At 35.3% G+C, this 23,164-nt stretch overlaps 1 protein-coding gene and 2 long non-coding RNA genes across 3 annotated transcripts; 2 read left to right on the top strand and 1 right to left on the bottom strand.

The window, feature by feature from the left end:
* Positions 1-3,432: 3,432 nt before the first annotated feature.
* Positions 3,433-4,211, bottom strand: LOC128040943 (uncharacterized). The gene is made up of 3 exons (XR_008195702.1): positions 4,083-4,211; positions 3,934-3,993; positions 3,433-3,835 (listed from the first exon to the last, which is right to left on the bottom strand). It is a non-coding gene; the product is annotated as an uncharacterized LOC128040943 (long non-coding RNA).
* Positions 4,212-6,479: 2,268 nt separating this feature from the next.
* On the top strand, positions 6,480-7,227 carry LOC128040942 (uncharacterized). Its single transcript, XR_008195701.1, has 2 exons — positions 6,480-6,792; positions 6,934-7,227. It is a non-coding gene; the product is annotated as an uncharacterized LOC128040942 (long non-coding RNA).
* Positions 7,228-20,296: 13,069 nt separating this feature from the next.
* LOC105766317 (serine/threonine protein phosphatase 2A 55 kDa regulatory subunit B alpha isoform-like) lies at positions 20,297-20,849 on the top strand. The gene is made up of 3 exons (XM_052630427.1): positions 20,297-20,314; positions 20,409-20,583; positions 20,704-20,849. The coding sequence occupies exons 1-3, from the start codon at positions 20,297-20,299 to the stop codon at positions 20,847-20,849; spliced, it is 339 nt and encodes a 112-aa protein (XP_052486387.1).
* Positions 20,850-23,164: the final 2,315 nt, after the last annotated feature.

Raw genomic sequence — 23,164 nt, 5'->3', positions numbered from 1 at the left:
TTCCACGTCAGAGAAGACCCCCGATGACAGAGGAAGGTGATGCGACTCAGGTAAACACGTTTTATTTTTCTATTTATTATGCTTCTTCGAAATATAAAAAAATAAAACAAGAGGATCACCTTCGTTTTAAATTTTTTTTGTTCTTCATATTTTTTGTCCATTTTACAATCTATTTATCCAACTATTTATAGCCAAGTGATTACAAATTTTCGTGTTTGTTTTTGTGTTTTCTTTTTTTTCTTCTATCTTTTCTACTATTTTTGCTTTCTGTTTCTGTCTTTATTTCTTTCTTCTTGTAGGCGGCGATGCACGGTCAACGGCGGGGAGAGATCCATGCCTTTGTCATTTTGGTGCAAGGATGGTAGAGGAGCAGACCTTGGGGTGTGGGTGTCTTCGGGAGGGGCGCTTGTTGATGTGTCAAGGAGCGGCGCGAGAACGAAACCTAGGGTTTTAGGGTTTTTGAAAAACTTTAGGTTATTTGGGCTTGGGCTTGTGTAACACTGGGTTTGGCTTTGGGTTTTGTATTTGGGTCATTATTTTGTAAATGGACTTTTTTATTTTTTGGGTTTTATATTTTGTTTATTTATTTTTGGTTTCGGACCAGACGAAATTAGGCCTTTACAGTCGTATTTCAAATTTTGTGCTTCAAACTTTGAGTATATTAAAAGGTTAAACTATTTGTGCAATATAAATACATTAAACCTTTCAATATATATTTTTTTTAAAATCAAATTTCTCTATTGAAATGATATGGTGCTCGATTGATAAAAAAAGACTAATGCTCGTATCTATACTTACTTAACAAAGGGTTATTGTTGGTTTACTTTTGTAGCATGTTATTGGGCATTTTCAGTAGTGGCAGCCATTGAAGGGATAATCCAAATAAAATTGGTAAATTAATCTTATTGTCTGAGCAACAACTATTGGATTGGAGCACAAATGAACGATACGGAGCTTGTAAAGGAGGATGGATGACGGATGCTTTCAAATACATTAGCCGAAGTCAGGGAATAACCACCGAAGAAAGCTACCCATATCAATTAATGCAAGGAATTTGAGCTAATTGTGTTTTATCCATATCCAGGCGAATAAGGTTAATTCAAATGAATTTTGGAAGAGGGTAATATGAACGAGGCGGAGACGAGGCGCGGCTTGTTGAACCAGAAATGGTTATCTAAAGGTTGAACCACCAATACACCTGTCACCACCATGTATCTTTCAGCTACCTCTTGAGCTAATTATGTGATTATATGTTCCAACTTGGTGCCAACAGGAAGAAAAAGCTACCTAAGTGTAAAAAAAGAAGCATTGTGAAATATTTGCTAACATGCCTGCCTAGCTTGTTCAACATGCAAGGGTTTCAATTTACAATGAAGGGAATGAATGCTATCCAAAAATACGTATACCAACCTATGAAAACAGAACCAAAGTTCGATTTTGTCAATATTCAAAACTCAAGACGTGAGGTGAAAATACAAACGAATTCAGTATATTACCAACAAAATTCAGCAAGAAGAAAATGACTACAAATGCCCAAAGATACAAACTGCAATTAAGTAACTGTTAATGGTATACCAAGGCCTGCTTGAGTGGAGGATTTTTGCCATTGCGAAAGCAGGTATATCGACCTTTATTTTTTAAGGTCAGGTGGTAAATTTTGTTTAATATCTTATAGTACTGTTTAAGTGGAGGATTTTTACCAGTTTTCATTATTTGACCTCGACTGAGGAAAAAACTATCAACGATACGATAATATATGATGATATGTATCTTGATAAATAGAAACGTGACAAAAACACCATTTTCACCAAAGGCATGCAATGACATAAAATAAAATCAAATTAATTATAACATTTATATGTCTTTTCTTAATATTGCCACTCAATCATTTGCTGGTACTTTTGTTTTCTACAATGGGCACAATATGTAAAATTAAATATGTTGCCAATTATTGTTTTAAACATTTATATGTTCCAGCAAATTCAATTTCAAGTGAACTTTTTTTATTTGTTAAAAACTTAATTTTGAAGAATTGATGGTTATAGTGTCACTGATCACGTAACGGCTGAGAGAGAGTGACTGGGTCACAGACAACCAAGAGTAAAAACACCATAATCGCCCTAGCGAAGAGAGCCATATTACTTCTTTTTCTTAGACTGTCAACAATTGCAAATAAGCCATGCTACATGTCATTACGACTGAAAGACAGACTAGACCAAACACAGTTGAAAGTAAAAAGATTGTAATCACCCTAACGAAAAGAGCCATATTATATCTTTTTCTTAGACGGTCAACAATTGCAAATAAGCAATGCTACATGTCATTTCTGACTCTTGCCCCTCAATCTTTAGCTGGTACTATTTTTTACTACAATTGGCACAAGATGTAAAATTAAATATGTTGCCATATATTTCCTTAAACACTTATATTTTTTGGTAAATATGATTTCAAGTGATTTTTTATTTTCTAAAAAAATCATTTTGAAGAATTGATGGTTATAGTGTCGCTGATCACATAACGACTGAGAGAGAGAGACTGAGCCACAGATAGCTGAGAGTAAAAAGAGCATAATCGCTGTAACAAAAAGAGCCACATTACATCCTTTTTCTTAGACTATCAACAATTGCAAATAAACCATGCTACATGTCATTAGAAAGTTGTTGGCTTAGCTACCCATTGCATAGGAATTGACTATTATCAAACTCTCTCCCTTTACACCAAGTGATTTGCTTGGGCTTCATGCTTATTCTTTTAGCCTTAATTCTTCCTCTTATAATTAATTTGGTGAAGAGGTATACAAATCAGACACAAGTGCTTCAATCACTTCAGTAGCACTAAAAGTATTACAAAGGCTTCTGTATTGAAAATTAGATTATATTTTGGCTCATATAATGGGAAAATTAGTCCCAGTATGTTAGACTAAAGAGCAAATTAGTCATCCTATTAAATATTTAATTCATTTTTATTGTTAAAAACTAGTCCCTATACATCAGCATAAGATACTAGTGGCATGTCATATGTCACTGTCTAGTTATTCTGTCAGATATAACCGTTATTAATTGTAAAAAGGAATGAAATTTTTAAAAGAAATGATCATCTTGCTTTTTGATCTAATGTAAAGGGACTAATTTGTCAATTTTCAGAGTAGAGGAAGGAAAATGCAATCAAACTCCTAATAAAAGGTTGTACTTTTACCTTTAATAGCTTTTGTGATAATGCTATAATAGCTTTTGTGATAATACTTCCATGCTTAGCTGTGATGGAGCTTTTTTAAGAGTTTAGTCAGCATTATAACAACTACTAAAATATGATTTTGTAAAGTGTGTTACTTGTGAAATTAAGGTCACTCTGATATATATTTTTTTTAAGTATTTGTAGAGAGCTTGCAAAAGGTTTGAGCAGTGTTGTTGGAATTGAATTTGAAGTATTGAATTTAAACCATTTTTCAATATCAATGGTTAACAAAGCCTAAGAATAAGTGCTTCAATACAATGTATTGGCTAATGTATTCTTTGTACCATCATGGAAAAAACCCTCTCTCTAAATGCTTGAGACTAATAATGTTAGGATAGCCCAACACCAAATCTACAAATTCATTTAGACTCAAATCTGCATAGTTATATACTCATACTGCAGATGAAGAAGACTCCTTTCCAGTAACCTTATCTATCTCAAATACCAAAGGTGACTCTAGTTTTGGACCAACTTGGCTACTATCATTCGACGACCTTCTGATACCACTGCCCTTATTCTTCTTTTTTGCCTTCCAAACCCATCCAATCAGCCATTCCCGAATATGTTCCTCAAATATCACCTTCTAGTATGAACTTCCCATCTGCATATTAACCAAAGTATGTCAAATTAAAGTACAAGGACTAAAACAATTTGAGCACAGTAGAGGGAATAAAACCATATTAGTAATTAATGTGTTACCTATGTGCCAAATGCATATAGTGGCAAGGTACTATAACTGAGGCGAACTGAACAAAAACCCTGACAATAAACATAAAAGATCACATAAATACTTGAAAAATATCATTTGGCAACACAAAAGAAACCAAGTTTCTTTGTTATCTTCATACCCAATAACTAGTGTTGGGGATGAGGAGGAGTAAAAGAAGAAAACAGAGAGCACAAAACAATGAAGCAAGATGCAAGAAATATTTTTACTTGCTCACAAATGTGTAGGAAGGGAGCTTATGGCTGATAACTCATTTTTCTCATTCATTCAACTAGAAAAAACAATACATTTATAGCCAAATACATCACCAAATACTACCTACTACCACTAATCATGCTTTGAAATAAGTAAAACTTAACTTGCACACAAGCTGATTATGTCAATCAGCACCTAAAACATCAAAACAATACCAACTTAGTTCATTTTCAACTAAGTAGCTTAACAAAGTAACTAAACAACCTTGCTGTTACAGCAAGCATACGTGCTTCAGCATGTTTACAAGCTGCATGCAGTTAACCAAAAATATAACAGCAGCATGGTTGGCCAATTTTCAACACTCCTCCTTGGACTTCATGCTGCAAATACCAATCATTCATCAAGTTTTTTAAACTTTTCAATTCTTAGATGCTTTGTTTCAAGCTGACTCTGCTCAAGCAATTCATTTGCAGCCTTGGTTTCATTCTCAACCAAATCTGACTTACACACTTGACTATCCTAGTCTTTTGTGCCAAAGGTTTGTTCATCAAATGGAGTCTTCTCTTGCATCACAGCCTTGGTTGACAACTTGCCTTCAAACACATCTTGCCTTGTTTCTTTGTTCATTATAGTCATGTTTCTTCTTGCAGATACTCCCTCCTGCTGTGGAGTGTCTTCATGCACATACTCCATCAACTCCTCCTTCAGCTTATCCCAAGTTTGTTTGGGAGTCTCACAGGGGTGAAATGTTGCTGTCTTTTTTACAAGTAGCCCTCAAAGATGACATGCTTTAACAGCTTCTTATCTTTCTTAACAAGCAGCAGAAGCAAAATTACCATTTGTTGGGGATGAGGAGGAGCAAAGGAAGAAAATAGAGAGCACAAAATAATGAAGCAAGATGCAAGAAATATTTTTACTTGATCACAAATGTACAGGAAGGGAGCTTTTGGCCGATAGCTCATTTTTCTCATTCATTCAACTAGAAGAAATAATACATTTATAGCCAAATACATCACCAAATACTACTTACTACCACTAATCATACTTTGAAACAAGTAAAACTTAACTTGCACACAAGCTGATTATGTCAATCAGCACCTAAAAACATCAAAACAATACCAACTTAGTTCATTTTCAACTAAGTAGCTTAACAAAGTAACTAAAAAACCTTGTTGTTATAGTAGGCATACGTGCTGCAGCATGTTTACAAGCTGCATGCAGTTAACCAAAAATATAACAGCACCTGTTATAAAAATGGAACAAGAAAGGTAGTTTACTTACTCAATATATGGGAAAAAATGGCATGTGATGATGTTAGGGACATTGTGTTTTACCCATATACTGGCGAAGAAGGCCATTCCGAATGAATTTTGGAAGGGGATGATGTGAATGAGGGGGAGGACGAGGCGTAGCCTGTCGTATCTATTGTTTAAATTATAATAAGTTATACATTGAGCTTGTAAGTTTACTTTATTTGTTTACTTTCAAGTAACTCTCAAACATAAGATGGGTCAGAGCAACGGAAGCTCGGTTAAACATATTTAATTTTGTGATTCTTCTAAATCAGTTTACTCTGCTTTGATTTTAATGGACTATTTTAGACTTTTGAGATAGATTTTGGCTTTGGACTTTATTTTTGGTTTTTAACTGTTTATCATTTTTAGATTATAATAACTCCATCTGTAAAACATTATATTTTCAATAATAAATTGCATTTTACAAAACTTTATTTAATTAAGAAATTTCATTGCAAAACTAAGTGATTTTACAAGCGGTTCTCGATAAAATTAATAAATTACTTAAAAGAAGTTTTCCTCAAATAAACTAGAGATTTATTCATTGTATGTGTTAGTTCTTCACAATTTAGCAATTAGCAAAGAAAATAAAAACCTTAAATTAGTGTCGTATCTCTACGTATACTGCAAAAAGATGATGAGTTTATTCCATGCCTTTTGTTTTAATTTTTGGACATTTGCATTATTTCTTGTCATGTCACTAATAATTCATGAAAACGTCATTGTTGACAAAAATGAAGAATGCATTGTTGATTACAGTTGAAAACTTGAGAGTAAAAAAGAGAAAGAAAAGCGTCCTAATATATTTAAGGGTAACTTGGAGTATATTGAGAATTTTAACAATAATGAAAATAAAAGTTTTAAGTTAAGTCTCAATGAATTTGCAGACATGACACATGACGAATTCATTGTAGTTCACAGTAGATACAAGATACAAGACAACCTCACTATGTTCCAATCAACATTATTAATGTATGAAAGCTTCTCAAATGTTCGGGCGAGCATCAATTGGAGAAAAAAAGGTATCGTCACTCCCATTAAGTCTCAGGATGAATCTGTTAATACCCCGTTCTCTTTTGCTTTTTAGATGGACTTTTGCCAAAAAAAGTCCGTTTCTCTTAAAAGCAATAAAGAACAGCCTCCATTCCAGAAAAATTTTCATCATCTGAAAAGTCCTTTTTGGCAAATGGAGAAGTTAAAAAATTGAACTTTTCTTCAGCCAAAAGTGCTTTTGGCTGATAATTTCCATTTTTAACCTGTCTTCTCCCCCAAACGTTATTTCCTCTGGTTCTTTGCAGGTATCAAGTTCTTTTCCTTTGGTTCTTTGTTCCTCTTCTGCCGGTGAGCTTTTTTTCTTCTTCTTCATCTTCTTCTTCTCTTTAATTAGCAGGGCAGCTTAAAACGCTGAAGCTTATTCTTTTTTTCCATTCATTTGCTCACTCGCTCACTCGCTCATTCATTCATTTTGTTTTTCTATTGCAGGTGATTAGTGATTTACATCGCAAACCTGTTGCTCGCTTGTTCGAAGTTTGACAAGTTTAAGGGAAGAAATAAGAAAGTTGCTCCATACTTCTCGAAAAACTTCGTTATGGTAATCTTGCTGGTGTTTTTTTTGGATGGATATAAATTGTTTTTGTATATCTATGTATTGTCTCTTTTATCTTGTTGGTTTCGTGTGAAATCTGGTTTATGGTTTGATTGAAATTGGAGATGACTTTTGATTTTTTATTTGAATTAATGAAGCAATGATTAATCCATCGAGGAAGAGAAAACATGGGTTTCTTATGAAAAATAAAGTCAAAATAAATCTTGGAGGACTTTTGAACATGTTTTGCCCGATTTATGTGTGGTTTGCATGGTGTTTGAAGAAATTTCTAAGTTCTAATTGTTTGGTGTTAGTGGTTTCGCTATCTAATTTCCTAAGTGTTTTTGGAGTTCCATTTTCTTTTTGTAATGTTTTTTGTTTACTTTCAATTTTGCATTCCACATGTTTGATAAATTAACAAAAGAAAAAGATCATTTCCTATACCACTAAAGTTTTTAAAACTTATTTTTCAACTCCATTTTTCTATTACAGAAATGGGCTTTCTGTCAAAAAGAAAATTACCCATTTCTTTGTTTCTCTGGAAGTTAGCAAGTAACTTAACTTTGATAGTTTATGTGATGAAAAATCTCGTTAGAGTATTTAGGATTATGCTAAAGGTCTTATGTTTTTCAAAAGTATATATATAAACTGGGTCTTTCAAAAGTATATATATTTTCATCATTGGGTATTGCTTCATTCATGAAGTTCTTAGTGAGGATGAGAGTAGTAAGGTTCTTGACTTCCTTCAAAATCCTTATTGCCCCGGTAATATTGGTTAGTTTATTAGTAGAAATTGAAAGGAATGATAAAGATCGCAGAGCAAGTATGGTCGATGATATCTATCTCTCTAGCTGGTTACTAGCCAATCTTACAGCAGTTAATGACTTGCAAGAATAAAGACTTAAAGGCAAGGTACTTGTAAAATTATTGTTGCCAAGATATAGAGTGTTAAGGCGTTGCAGGGTGGAGAAATTGAAGGCTGAGAGGTCTCTTTCTAGATGGTTAACCCTCAAGTTCAAAGTGACAAGATTGGTGCAGCTCATGAGAGATGGTGGCAGATAACCAGTAAAGTTGTTGATGTGAAGTAGCAATTGTTCCAACTTGGAAAGCTGGCCTATGTCTTTCGGGATGGGGCCTTCAAATTCATTGGAAAAAAGCTCAAGGATGGTGAGCTTGTCGAGTTGGACAATGGTTGTTAAAGAAGGCATAAGAAGGGACAGGTCAAATATTCTGCAACTCATATAGTTTTGTCTCTATTTTTTAGGATTTTCATGTTAAATAACCAGAAAGCATATGTTTTTTTAACTATTATTGTTATTATTCAATATGGATATGAACAAGATGCAAGCTTGTATTGGTACACAAGTAAATGCTATGGATATTCATCTTTAGAAATGAAGATGAATATTCATGCTTTAGAAATGAAGGCTGATTCATAATCTTGAGAAAACTGGAGAACTTCTGAACCATAGGACATAAATGCTATGGATATTCATCTCTTTTTTAGGCTCACATTTGAGTGAGAACATGGTTAATGGCCTATATCAACTGAGCATGCTTCGTCCCATGCAACCCTTAAAACATTAGATTGTTTAGTTCATGGAATATTTGGATCTAGAAGTATTAAACTTATCACAGATTTATCTAGTACGTGTCTTGAATTTTAATTGCCTGTGTACAAGCCCAAATTGCCCGGGCCCAAACAAAAACAAAGCAGGCAATTTCAGCAGGCCTAAACTCGTCTAAGGCCCAACAAATAAGTGGCCCAATAACCCCTAAACCTAGCAGCTAACAGCCCAACACATCAAAATTACACAGAAAACCCCTAAGCAGTAAGGAGAGCCGCATCTGCCTCAGCGCCGCAACAGCACCCACGCCGCGCCCAACGCCCAATCGCAGCACGTTTCGGCCTCCACGTACGGGCGCACTCCACGGCCACCGAACCTGCGGAAAAAGGGGACGTACAACGCAGCAGTAACAGAATAATAGTAAAAAACGCAACGAATATTGAGAGGAGATATTTTTTGCTTATTTCATTGTCTTTTTGTGGTTATAAAAGGCCGAGATAAATCTGTAAAAGGGGATTTTATTTTTTTAGTGTAAAAGAGATACGAATAGAAAAGAGAAAACAAAGGTGAATCGGGGGTTCTTCTCTGCTATCTGTTTTATTTCATTTTTTTGCTTTTATACAAATATAAATCAAAAGAGAAAAAAGGGTTTTTTTTTTTACCTTTGAAGCTTCCCCGTTGAAACCTACACTCGCACCGCTCCAAATCGGGAGGCTGGCGAAAGGCTAAGACTGAAGCGCCTTCGAACGCCGGAGGTTGGTTCGTTTGAGAACGGCGACAGTGGGGGCTGGGATTAAAAACCCTAGCAGAAAACATTTTTTCCTCTGATGCAAACCTTCATTTCTTTAAAAGAAAATTTTTAAATAAGGTTGGCAAACGGCGCCGTTTAGGTAGCCATAACCCGCGTGTTCTGGCCTTAAAGGGTAAATTGCGCAGCTAGCCCTCCCCCTTTTGCGACGCGTTTTAATCAAGTTTTTTTTCCCTTGAAATTTGGCCCAAACATTTTGCCCGTGTGACGATTTAGTCCAATTCTGCGTAGCGTTTAGGAAGGGCGGGACTAATTCCCCTTTTGGCCCTTCAGATTATGCGCATTTTGCAAATACGTCCTTTATCCTTTGCCTTTGTTTTTCTAATCAAGTTTACTATTTACTATTATTATTATTATTATTATTATTATTATTATTATTATTATTATTATTATACCTATACATACGCGTGCATATGTACTTTATAATAGGTACTTTATATATTAAATGTTTTTTAAATGTGCATATATATTTTATATATTTCGTTATTATTTTATTCTCATGGTTTTATATACATATATATATACATTTATATTTTATAATGTTTATTTCTAGGTTTTATAATTCATGCATATATATACATTTTTAAATTTTTTTTTGATGTTCTATATATATTCCATTATTTTATACATATTGTACATATATAAGCATTTTAACATACATATATGCATTTTCATGATTTACCAATACATACACTTATACATTTTCTTATTTTTTTAATTATATACACAAATACATATTTTTATATTTTATTTTACTTTCAGAATTTTCATATGTACATATACATGTATATTTGTAAAATAAACATACATATTTTTAGGAGTTATTATAAGTTTTTCTGCATATTTCATTTTTATATATATATACCTATATGTATGTGTTTTAATATGGGACACACATTTACAAATCTACTTGTATATTGTACTGTATATATATATTTGTAAATATTTATTCAAATATGTTTTAAATTAAAGTTTTTGTTTCGTATTATACATTAACTTTTAACATACCTTTTGGGAAATATGTTTTTGTTTTGTCAAAGCACTTAAATCATCATATTTTATAAATTCCAAAATATTTGGCATTCATGATTCTCGTGAAAGATCGTGTCCTAACTTACTGGATCGCGATTATTTTTTCGATGAATTTAGAAAGCCAAGTATTTGTTTTGCAACAAATTCACAAATTTCAAATAAAAACTTATTCTCGGGAATTCAAAAATGTTGGGTCCTAACTTACTGGTCATGACATTTTTTTCCTCGAGATAAGAATTTTCAAAAGCAAAAGGCAATATTCGGGTATTTTGGAGATTTAAAAACATTGTGCCCTAACTCACTGGTGTGGTGTTTTATTTCTTTGAAATATGAATGTCTTATTATTTTAATCCATTCATGAAATAAAAAGTTTCCTTTTAAAATCTTTTCAAATTTTCGACACCAAGGCATTAAAAAATCAATTTGGTACCAATTTTGGGCGTTACGAGGGTGCTAATCCTTCCTCGTATGCGAATCGACTCCGAGCCTATTTTCTCAAACTTGACCAAAGTTATTTTTAAGGTGGGCCGATCACACCTTAATAAAGGATCGGTGGCGACTCCAGTTTTTATTTTTAAGTCGACACTAAAAATTTTTGTTTTCAAAAAACGGTTTCGACAGCTTGGCGACTCTGCTGGGGACATTAGAGAGTCGAGCCATAAATTGATCATATTTGTCTTTGTGTCAATAATCAAAAGTTTTTAAAAAAATTCATGAGTTCCCTTCGCACTCATTGATGTTTTATCATGGTATTTTGGCAACTTTGCATTTGCATTTTGCATTTCACCCTTTAAGTGGGAGCGAGAAACTAGTCCTTCGTGAGGTTTTCATCTCCGTGCAGGGTAGTGGACCGCTTCCGGGATACATCCGTACCTATGTCTTCGTGAGATTTTCATCTCCGTGCAGCCATAGGGAAATGTATTCCCCTGAACTAAACTCGATTCAATGAGCCTATAATGGGTGAAGATCGAGGAATCTGCTGGTTCGGGTACCTTTACCTTAGAAGCCAAACCACACATAGTGAACCTTAGGAACTTACCCTAGGTAGAATTACTCTAAACCTTAGTAGATACCTGACTAGGAGTTTTTATTATTTCTTGATTGTATTGGATTTAATGTTTATACCCGATACTAACCCGTTTTGTTTTGTTTTGGTTATGATTGCATTGCATTTGCATTGTAGAAAAGAGATGTTGATTCAAGTTTGATTACTAGTTTAGAAAGCCTATCATAAGAAAACGGGTTTCTTGATAAAATGGAAAATAGTACGGCAGCCTGAATATATTCCAAGAAATACAAGAAGGGCGATGGAAGAATTCGTGACTTTACTTTGGGGCCCGAGGATTCAAGATGATTTGTCTAACAGCTTTCAACATTCCAAATTTCTTAAAGAAGCTAATGAGCATTACGAGGATAGGCAGACAACGGATTGCGACCAGAATCAAGTAGAAGGACCTAGCAGTGACATCCATTGGAAGTTCGCGAGGTTTAGCTTAACATCCGGATGAGAAAGGAGAAGATGTCTTTGCTTCGAGTATGAGGGCAAAGCCATATATATATCCACTTTATGTAAAGAAATTTGTCCTCTAGTAAGGTTTTCTAAATGGAATTGAATCAGAATCAACGTCTCTTTATGCATTCATTTCATGCATTCGCATTTCATTACATCATATGCATCAAAGATTATTCAAAGATCCTAATTAACTAAAATCATTGCTCAGTTAACCTGGAATCCAACCAACCAACCCAACATCGATACGGCACTCGAGCAAAGACAAAAGATATGGATCAGAGATTAGAAAAGCTCGAACAGTACCAGAAGGAGATGCAAGACCGGCTTCAGCTACAAATGCAGGAGCGGTTAGACAAGATGAAACAAGAGATGTCTGAGAAGATGCGAGAATCCCAAGAAGATATAGTGGCAAAGTTAACCCAACTAATAATTAAGGGAAGTGATAAACGAAAGGGTCCCATGGCAAATGTCGATGAGGGAAATAATGATGAAATTCTTTACACTCCAGGTTTCACCCCTCCACATATGCGAGCCCAAGCTGAATAACCGCGTAAATCTACTGTCACTATCATGCCTCAGTAGTTTCGGGCTGGTATTTCGAACCTCCAAACTGGGCCGGGTTCTAATCCTGAAAATAATCCTGTTAACTCTGCCATTCCTGACTTTGATGAAGTGGTTGAGAAGGAAAGAATGAAGGAGGAGTTACCGAAACAGTTAGAGGAAAGGTGTAGGTGGCTCGAGGAGAAGTTCAAGGCGATGGAGGTCACTGAGAGTTATCGAGGCATTGACGCAAAAGAGCTAAGTTTAGTACCAGATTTAGTACTTCCTCATAAGTTTAAGATGCCTGAATTTGACAAGTACAACGGGACAAGCAGCCCAGAAGCTCACATCACCATGTTCTGCAGGCGAATGGTGGGATATGTCAACAACGACCAACTCTTGATACATTGTTTCCAAGACAGCCTTGCAGGGGCAACATCCAAATGGTACAATCAATTGAGTCGTGCCACGATTGGTTCATGGAGGGACTTGGCGCAAGCATTCATGAAACAATATAGTCATGTGACAGACATGGCTCCTGATAGAATCACCCTTCAGAATATGGAGAAGAACCCGAGCGAAAGCTTTAGGCAGTATGCACAGAGATGGAGGGAGGTCGCAGTCCACGTTCAACCACCACTCTTGGAAAAAGAAATGACCATGCTGTTCATTAACACACTGAAGACACCATTCATTACACATATGTTGGGGAGTGCCACAAAAAGCTTTCCCGACATAATCATGAATGGCGAGATGATCGAAAATGCCATAATAAATGGAAAGATCGATGCTGGAGAGAGTAACAAGAGGTCAGTCTCAAGGAGAAGAGAAGATGAGGTGAACAACATGGGTTACTCTAAATCAGTTAGTGTAAGTCAGCCAAGAAAGGTGGCTGCTAACCAGCAAGGTTCATCGAGACAGGAAGCTGGTACAGGACAAAACACAGAGAGGCCCCGATTCACGCCAATTCCAGTACCATATAGGAAACTGTATCAAAATCTGTTTGATGCCCATGTTGTTTCCCCTTTTCCTGTGAAGCCTCTACAACCTTCGTATCCCAAATGGTATGATGCGAACGCGCAATGTGAATACCATGCGGGAATTACGGGACATTCGATTGAGAATTGCACTGCCTTCAAGAAGCAAGTTGAAAGACTCATCGACATGGGTGTTGTCAAGTTTGGTGACTCATCAAGTGCAGAAAATCCATTACCCAATCATGATTGATAATGAAGGGAATGCAATGCTTTCTGGTCAGATATTCGCCTGGGAGGTGTTAAAAATAATGGACCGCAGAGGAAACCCTATATTATTTAGAGTCATTAGAGTAATGTTCGTAACACATTTGTTGCTTTTAGCCTAGAAGTAATAAGAACTCCTTTGTGAAATAGGCTCATGTCTGAACATTATTATTTTTAATGAATACATTATTGCAATCATCTTTGAGCAAATGTTCTTTCAGTCTTTACGTTTTCTTCATTCTATTGGATTTCTCCTGCCAAATCATTCATTCGTTCATTCATATTATTCATACATTCTTTTTTATATTTTTTGGTACCCACTATGGGTCCCCAAATATCAATGACATGAATGACACTGCTACAGATTTAGAATCTCCTTTTGAGTGAGACATGTGTTTAGAGGGATCTCACAACTTTGAAGATGACATGGATCGTAGCTTATTTCTGGACTTATTAAGGATGGTAGAGCAGAAAAAAAAATTTTACCTCATGAGGAGACAATAAAAACTGTGACCTTGAGGGAACATGCATGACTGAAAAAGCAATACGTTGTTGGGTTACTTCAAGCATTCAAAGATGCCTTCGCATAGTGATACCAGGATGTACCCGGTTTAAGCGCCGTCATTGCAATCTGAACAACAGCACGATATCAGAAATTTGCAGTATGTTCAAGATTAATATCATGAATGATGCAGTGAAAACTCTGCCGGAGTAATGCCTCTCTCTTTAGTTCATCACGATTTTTTCTATTGAAGTTGCAATTCTTTCTTTTCGAGTTTTGGCTGAGCTAAAGTAAGATGAAAATCCAATACTGACACGATTAGTTGAACCTAATTGAAGGAAAAGGCTAATGGCTATTCAGCATGATCAGATGTACCAGAAAAGAATGATGCGAGCCCACAACAAGAAGGTCTGATCCAGAGAATTTCACGAGGGGGACCTGGTGTTGAGAAAAATTCTTCCTCTACAAAAAGATTTTAGGGGGAAATGGATGCCGAATTGGGAGGGTCCTTACGTTGAAAAAATGCCTTTTCGGGAGGAGCCCTAATCCTGGCTGAAATGGATGGAAGAAACTTGCCTAATCCAGTAAATTCAGATTCGGTCTTGGGAAGGAACCAAGGTGAAAACCCGCAAAGGGCGCTTTGATTCCAAAAAAAAAAAGGAGGAGAGGCTAAGGTGAAAACTCGCAAAGGGCGCCTTAGACCAAAGGGGATTTGAGTTGAAAACCCGAAAAGGGTGGCTCAAATACTGATCAGAATGGGATATATAGTGGTCTTGCTATACCAAAATCAGCAGGAAAGGGTATGCGACATCTTGGGGCATCGACGAAGTATTGTAGATCTCCTAAACACATGTTAAACTCGGAATGGTCTTCAGAAAGTCTGTACAGAGAAGTTCAAGTTACGATATCTGGGGCACCTAATCCTTATACCATTTTTGTTATTCTTGGAACACTTCATTCATTTCCAAGATACACATTTCTAAATCCATTTCTTTGTCATTTATCTTTATTATCTTTGACAACTTATTCATTTCAAGCTATGCTCAGGACCAATTCTATTCTTATCCATAATCTTTTTTGCAAGCATGTTGCATTAGAATAATGATTAATAGACTAATAAAACTTTCACAAGGGAAGTTTTGCTTATTACTCTAGAAATTTCTGAATAATATAGGAACCTCAAACAGGACTATTGTTTAGAATGCACTAGGTTGGAAATCTGATAAAAAAGAGTCTAAATTAAGACTATCCCTTTGAATTTTCTTGTCCAACAAATGACAAGATATCGTGTTGGTGACAAAGCTTCAATGAACAAGACAGCGATGATCACCGAATAATAAGAGGAAGTTGTTTTTGGAGAAGATTTCTTCATTTGTGCATGAGCATTTGGTACAACACCCTGGGAATGGTGTAAGAGACCAAAAAGTTTCACATCCTGTATTGTGATAACAAAGGATTGAGAAAAGGCCAAATCTTTTACTCTTGGGTTACAACGGAAAAGATGGTACAATTTTTTGCATCTCAGTGGATCAAACTTGGAGGTTTACAGTGGGGGGCAATTTGGTTAAGTGCTTATTGGGTTCTTCAGCCTAGGATAAAGGCGCTATAGTACATTAAGCGATAAGACCTTAATAAACTTGGAGTAATGATAACTCGAGCGTTAAAATATCATTTTCATGACATTTTGCATTCATTCAAATGTCATTCATACATGTCTAGTTAGGGGCATTTGATTCATTCTGATCATGACATCCTAATCACTAGGCATAATTAGGTTCATAAGATGAATCATACAGGTCATGTTCCACAGAGAGCAGATCGGTGAAATCATAAGCCTTATCTCCCTGAGGAACAGTGGAGCAGGTTGAAAGATAACAGATCCTGTCTTCCTATGCTGGTAGCGAAGTGGATCAAAGATGCAGATCTTGCCTTCCCATACTGGTGGCGAAATAGATCAAAGAGAGCAAATCTTGTCTTTATGTACTGGCGTGAAGTAGATCAGAGATACTAGATCTTGCATTCCCATACTGGTGGCGAAGCAGATCGAAGGAAAAAGCAGATCTTATCTTCATGTACTGGCGTGAAGTAGATCAGAGATACTAGATCTTGCCTTCCCATACTGGTGGCGAAGTAGATCGAAGAAAACAGATCTTGTCTTCATGTACTGGCGTGAAGTAGATCAAAGATACCAGATCCTGTCTTCCTATATTAGTAGCAAAGTGGATCGAATATACAGATCTTGCCTTCCCATACTGGTGGCGAAGCAGATCAAAGAAAGCAGAGCTTGTCTTCATGTACTGGTGTGAAGTAGATCAAAGATAACAGATCTTGTCTTCCCATACTGGTGGCGAAACAGATCAAAGAAAGCAGATCTTGTCTTCATGTACTGGCGTGAAGTAGATCAGAGATAACAGATCTTGCCTTCCCATACTGGTGGCGAAGTAGATCGAAGGAAAAAGCAGATCTTGTCTTCATGTATTGGCTTGAAGTAGATCGAAGATGATAGATTTTACCTCCCTGAGGTTACAGTGGAGTACATTGAAGCCAGTAATTCTATCTCCCTGGACAACAGTGGAATAGATTGAAGATTACAGATCTTATTTCCCTAAGCAGTAGTGGAGCAGATCAAAGATGGCAGATTTTACCTCCCTGAGGTTACAGTGGAGTACATTGAAGCCAGTAATCTTAACTTCCTTAGTAGTGCAGTGGAACAGATTGAAGCTACGATGGCGGATCTGGTTTCCCTGATATTGCAATCAAAAAGATTGAAGCCACAACGGCGGATCTTACTTCCTTAGCAGTGCAGTGGAACAGATTGAAGCTACGACGGCGGATGTGGTTTCCGATATTGCAATCAAAAAGATTGAAGCCACAACGGCGGATCTTACTTCCTTAGCAGTGCAGTGGAACAAATTGAAGCTACGACGGCGGATCTGGTTTCCCTGATATTGCAATCAAAAAGATTGAAGCCACAATGGTGGATCTTACTTCCTTAGCAGTGTAGTGGAACAGATTGAAGCTATGACGACGGATCTGGTTTCCCTGATATTGCAATTAAAAAGATTGAAGCCACAACGGTGGATCTTACTTCCTTAGCAGTGCAATGGAATAGATTGAAGCTACGACGGCGGATCTAGTTTTCCTGACATTGCAATTTAAAAGATTGAAGCCACAACGGTGGATCTTACTTCCCTGACGGTGCGGTGGAACAGATTGAAGCTACGATGGCGGATCTGGTTTCCCCGACATTGCAGTTGAACAAATTGAAGAAATTAATCCTATCTCCTTGAGGTTGCAGTGGAGAGGATTAAAACCGCAGATCTCATCTGTCTGAAGTGGCAGTAGAGCAGATTGCATCAGATTTACCTTTAAGTTGTAGCAGAACAACTTGAAGCTACAAGTCTTATCTCCTTGAAGTTACAGTGGAGCAGATTAAAGATAGCAAATTTTGAAGCTACAGCATACGAATCTTATCTCCCAGACATTCCAAGGAGTAGATTGGAGCACCGGTTCTATACCTCAAGATGCAGAGGTTGGAATGGTGCAACTTGAAGAAGAAAAGCACTGAAGAAGGTGAGGCTCAGTAGGACCGGGCACAATTGGGCTTTTAGTCTTTGCTCTATTCCCGTTACACGACAATGAGCAAAGAGGGCAACAGACAAGCCCAATTTGCCCGGCCCAAACAAAAACAAAGCAGAGCAATTTCAAAGAGCCTAAACTCGTCTAAGGCCCAACAAATAAGTGGCCCAATAACCCCTAAACCTAGCAGCTAACAGCCCAACACATCAAAATTACACAGAAAAAACCCTAAGCAGTAAGGAGAGCCGCATCTACCTCAGCACCGTAACAGCACCCACGCAGCGCCCAACGCCCAATCGTAGCACGTTTCGGCCTCCACGTACGGGCGCACTCCACGGCCACCGAACCTGTGGAAAAAGGGGACGTACAACGCAGCAGTAACAGAATAATAGTAAAAAACGCAATGAATATTGAGAGGAGATATTTTTTGCTTATTTCATTTTCTTTTTGTGGTTATAAAAGGCCGAGATAAATCTGTAAAAGGGGATTTTATTTTTTTAGTGTAAAAGAGATACGAATAGAAAAGAGAAAACAAAGGTGAATCGGGGGTTCTTCTCTGCTATCTGTTTTATTTCATTTTTTTGCTTTTATACAAATATAAATCAAAAGAGAAAAAAGGGTTTTTTTTTACCTTTGAAGCTTCCCCGTTGAAACCTACACTGCACCGCTCCAAATCGGGAGGTCATGAAAAGCTAAGACCAAGCGCCTTCAACGCGGGAGGTTGGTTCGTTGAGAACGGCGATGACAATGGGATTAAAACCCTAGCGAGAAAACATTTTTCCTCTCGATGCAAACCTTCTATTTCTTTAAAAGAAAAGTTTTTAAATAAGGTTGGCGAAACGGCGCTTAGGTAGCCATAACTCATGTGTTCGGCCTTAAAGGGTAAATTGCGCAGCTAGCCCTCCCCTTTGCGACGCTGCTTTAATCAAGTTTTTTTTCCCTTGAAATTTGGCCCAAACATTTTGCCCGTGTGACGATTTAGTCCAATTCTGCGTAGCGTTTAGGAAGGGCGGGACTAATTCCCTTTTGGCCCTTCAGATTATGCGCATTTTGCAAATCGTCCTTTATCCTTTGCCTTTGTTTTCTAATCAAGTTTACTATTTACTATTATTATTATTATTATTATTATTATTATTATTATTATACCTATACATACGCATGCATATGTACTTTATAATAGGTACTTTATATATTAAATGTTTTTAAATGTGCATATATATTTTATATATTTCGTTATTATTTTATTCTCATGGTTTTATATACATATATATATATACATTTATATTTTATAATGTTTATATTTCTAGGTTTTATAATTCATGCCTATATATACATTTTTAAATTTTTTTTTTTGCTGTTCTATATATATTCCATTATTTTATACATATTGTACATATATAAGCACTTTAACATACATATATGCATTTTCATGATTTACCAATACATACACTTATACATTTTCTTATTTTTTAATTATATACACGAATACATATTTTTATATTTTATTTTACTTTCAGAATTTTCATATGTACATATACATGTATATTTGTAAAATAAACATACATATTTTTAGGAGTTATTATAAGTTTTTCTGCATATTTCATTTTTATATATATATACCTATATGTATGTGTTTTAATATGCGGACACACATTTACAAATCTACTTGTATATTGTACCGGATATATATATTTGTAAATATTTATTCATATATGTTTTAAATTAAAGTTTTTGTTTCAGATTATACATTAACTTTTAACATACCTTTTGGGAAATATGTTTTTGTTTTGTCAAAGCACTTAAATCATCATATTTTATAAATTCCAAAATATTTGGCATTCATGATTCTCGTGAAAGATCGTATCCTAACTTACTGGATCGCGATTATTTTTTCGATGAATTTAGAAAGCCAAGTATTTGTTTTGCAACAAATTCACAAATTTCAAATAAAAACTTATTCTCGGGAATTCAAAAATGTTGGGTCCTAACTTACTGGTCATGACATTTTTTTTCTCGAGATAAGAATTTTCAAAAGCAAAAGGCAATATTCGGGTATTTTGGAGATTTAAAAACATTGTGCCCTAACTCACTGGGTGTGGTGTTTTATTTCTTTGAAATATGAATGTCTTATTATTTTAATCCATTCATGAAATAAAAAGTTTCCTTTTAAAATCTTTTCAAATTTTCGACACCAAGGCATTAAAAAAATCAATTTGGTACCAATTTTGGGCGTTACGAGGGTGCTAATCCTTCCTCGTGCGTAACTGACTCCCGAGCCTATTTTCTCAAACTTCGCAGACCAAAGTTATTTTTAAGGTGGGCCGATCACACCTTAATAAAGGATCGGTGGCGACTCCAGTTTTTATTTTTAAGTCGACACTAAAAATTTTTGTTTTCAAAAAACGATTTCGACAGCCTGCTCGCCATGTCTCTGCACTATTGTTATTCTTATTCATGTAATTTGTTTTGAAGTTCATATGGTGATGTTTAAGCTTGTATACAATTTGTATGTCACTGGTAAATAATGACAAGCATGTTTGTCAATGTTTGAAAACACTTCCCATTTCAGTGTTTTGCATTTCATATTAGCTTGAGCGAAGATATACTGATGGTCTCTCTATCTCTGTCTCTCTTATAATTCCTAGTGATGGAGAAACTTTTATACCAGCTGATGATCTACGTATAAATCTTTGGAACTTGGAAATTAGCAATCAAAGTTTCAATATTGTCGATGTAAAGCCTGCAAACATGGAGGACCTAACTGGTAAGCCTCTTCTATTTTGGTGCTTTAGCCTGCTGCTTTCACTTCTTAAAGCATATGCAAGTTCGGTGTTGTTCAATATATTTGCAAAAGTAATGGTTATTGTAATGTCTATCATTGCAGAGGTTATAACATCAGCAGAGTTTCACCCTACCCACTGTAATATGCTAGCATATAGTAGTTCAAAGGGCTCAATTTGCCTCATTGATTTGCGGCAATCAGCTTTTTGTGATCCTCATGCCAAATTGCAAGCGTTTTACCGTTTTTAGTTTCTTTTGTTGAATTTACTGAGATTTGGACCAAAAATTTATATAGATCTTGATAGGTGAAGGTGTATATATTTACTATTTGCTTTCAGTATTCTTTCTAAAATATAAGTACCATTCTATGCCAAAAGGTTTGAAGAACCGGAGGCACCTAGTTCTAGATCATTTTTTACGAAGATAATTGCCTCAATCTCAGATATTTACAATTCACTCTAAATTGTAAATGCTATTGTAAAATTTTAGTATTTATATTTGGTATATAAATATTATCCCTTTTAAAACTTTAATCCAAATATATGTAATATTTTAATTTGTTAGGTTTATGTTTTCTATGTTATGTTAATATTTAATATGAGTTATATATTCAAATACATTTTAAAATAAAATAATACAAATGTGTTAAAAGCATTAATTAAAAATAAAAATAATTTTAAAATAAAACAATTTTGTCAATATCTAATTACAAATATTTAATTATTATATTTAAATATTTAAATATAGTTTATATACTCTAATTAAATTTAATAAATAATTAATATTAATTACTTAGAAATATTTAAAATTAATATTATATATTAAAATATTAACAATAAGTTATAATAAAATATTTTTATATTTTTGCTAAAATATCATAATATTAACTAATTTAAACATTATTTAAATATATATTTCTTACTTTATAATATCATGTCTAAAATGAAAATTTTATTCTTCAAAAGCACTTTTTGACAACAATACCAAACACTCAAATTTTTCAACAGCACTCCTCAAAAGCACTTTTTCACATCACTTTTCAAAAGCACTTTTCAAAAGCATTGAAGAACTGGCCCTAAGTTCCAATTTACACACTTGCAAATTATTTATTATATTTACTTAATTAGATCATCGTATTTCAAATTCTGTGCTTAAATTTTGAGTATGTTAAAATGTTAAACTATCTGTCCAATATAAAAACTTTAAACGTTTCAATATTTTTTTTAAAAAAATCAAATTTCTCTGTTGAAATGAGATCGTGGTCAATTGATAGAAAAAAAATAATGTTAGTATATATACATACTTAACAAAGGGTTATTGTTGGTTTACTTTTGTTGCATGTGTTGGGCATTTTCAGCAGTGGCAGCCATTAAAGGGATAATCCAAATAAAACTGGTAAATTAATACTGTCGGATTGCAGCACAAATGAAGGACACGGAGCTTGTAAAGGAGGATGGATGACGGATGCTTTCGAATACATTACCCATTTCAATCAATGCAAGGAATTTTGAGCTAATTGGGTTTTACCCATATCCAGGCGAAGAAGGCCATTCCAAATGAATTTTGGAAGAGGATGATGTGAATGAGGTGGAGGACGAGGCTGTTGAAGCAATGGTCAGCATACAGCAACCAAGACTGTCGAGGGCACTACATGTAGAAGCTGCTAGTTCACCAAGCCTGCATCTGTTTATGTTTCATTTTGTATTTTTAAGTTAAAGTAATGTAACTTAGTTGCATTATAACTATGTTAGGTTTATGTTTGATGTAAATTTGATGTTGATTGAGCTGATAAATCAGCTTTGTTCATTTGTTCAAGTTAATTAGCACAAGTTACTATGTGTGTTAGTGGTAGTAGGTTAAGTTTAGGTTAACCTACTGTTTTGTCAGCTTGTAAACTTGCTTATGTATTGGCTTCATGCCATTTCCAGTTTTTTGAATGAATTCAACAAGTTTTCATCCATATGCTCTCTATTTTAGTTTTGCTGCACGTCACGAGACTTGCTCGACAAGCATATTGTTGAAGCTTGTTGCTGTTGCACTTAGATCCAACAATTGGTATCTAGAGCCATATTCTTAGAGGGCCTGTTGTAGTTCAGTATCAAAACCATGGCATCATTAGGTTTTTCACCAGCTTCACCACCTGTCTTCAATGGAGAGGGCTTCAACATTTGGGCAGTTAAGATGAGGACTTACCTACAGGCATTTTACCTATGGGAAGTTGTTAACTCAGATGCTGAGCCAGCACCTCTTCGAGCTAATCCAACAGTTGCTCAAATGAGGCAACACGCTGATGAAAGAACAAAAAGGCACAAGGCCATGTCATGCATACAGAATTGTGTGACAGATGTGATCTTTATGAGGATCATGGCCTGTGAAACACTAAAGGAGGCTTGGGACAAGCTGAAAGAAGAATTTTAGGGGACTGAGAGAACAAGGCAACAACAGCTGCTCAACTTAAGAAGAGATTTCGAAAATCTCAAAATGAAAGAGGAAGAAACAGTTAAGCAGTACTCGGATCGGATTATGGTTGTTGTAAACAGCATAAGGCTCCTTAAAGAGCAGTT

Source organism: Gossypium raimondii, chromosome 5 (genome assembly GCF_025698545.1).
Source record: "Gossypium raimondii isolate GPD5lz chromosome 5, ASM2569854v1, whole genome shotgun sequence".
Classification (NCBI taxonomy): Eukaryota; Viridiplantae; Streptophyta; class Magnoliopsida; order Malvales; family Malvaceae; genus Gossypium; species Gossypium raimondii.
Note: the sequence above shows the minus strand (reverse complement) of the source record. Positions and strands in the feature narration are given on the sequence as shown.

Coding starts and splice junctions, on each gene's coding strand:
- LOC105766317 (XM_052630427.1), top strand. Junction 20,584..20,703: donor AAACATGGAGGACCTAACTG/GTAAGCCTCTTC, acceptor CTATCATTGCAG/AGGTTATAACATCAGCAGAG.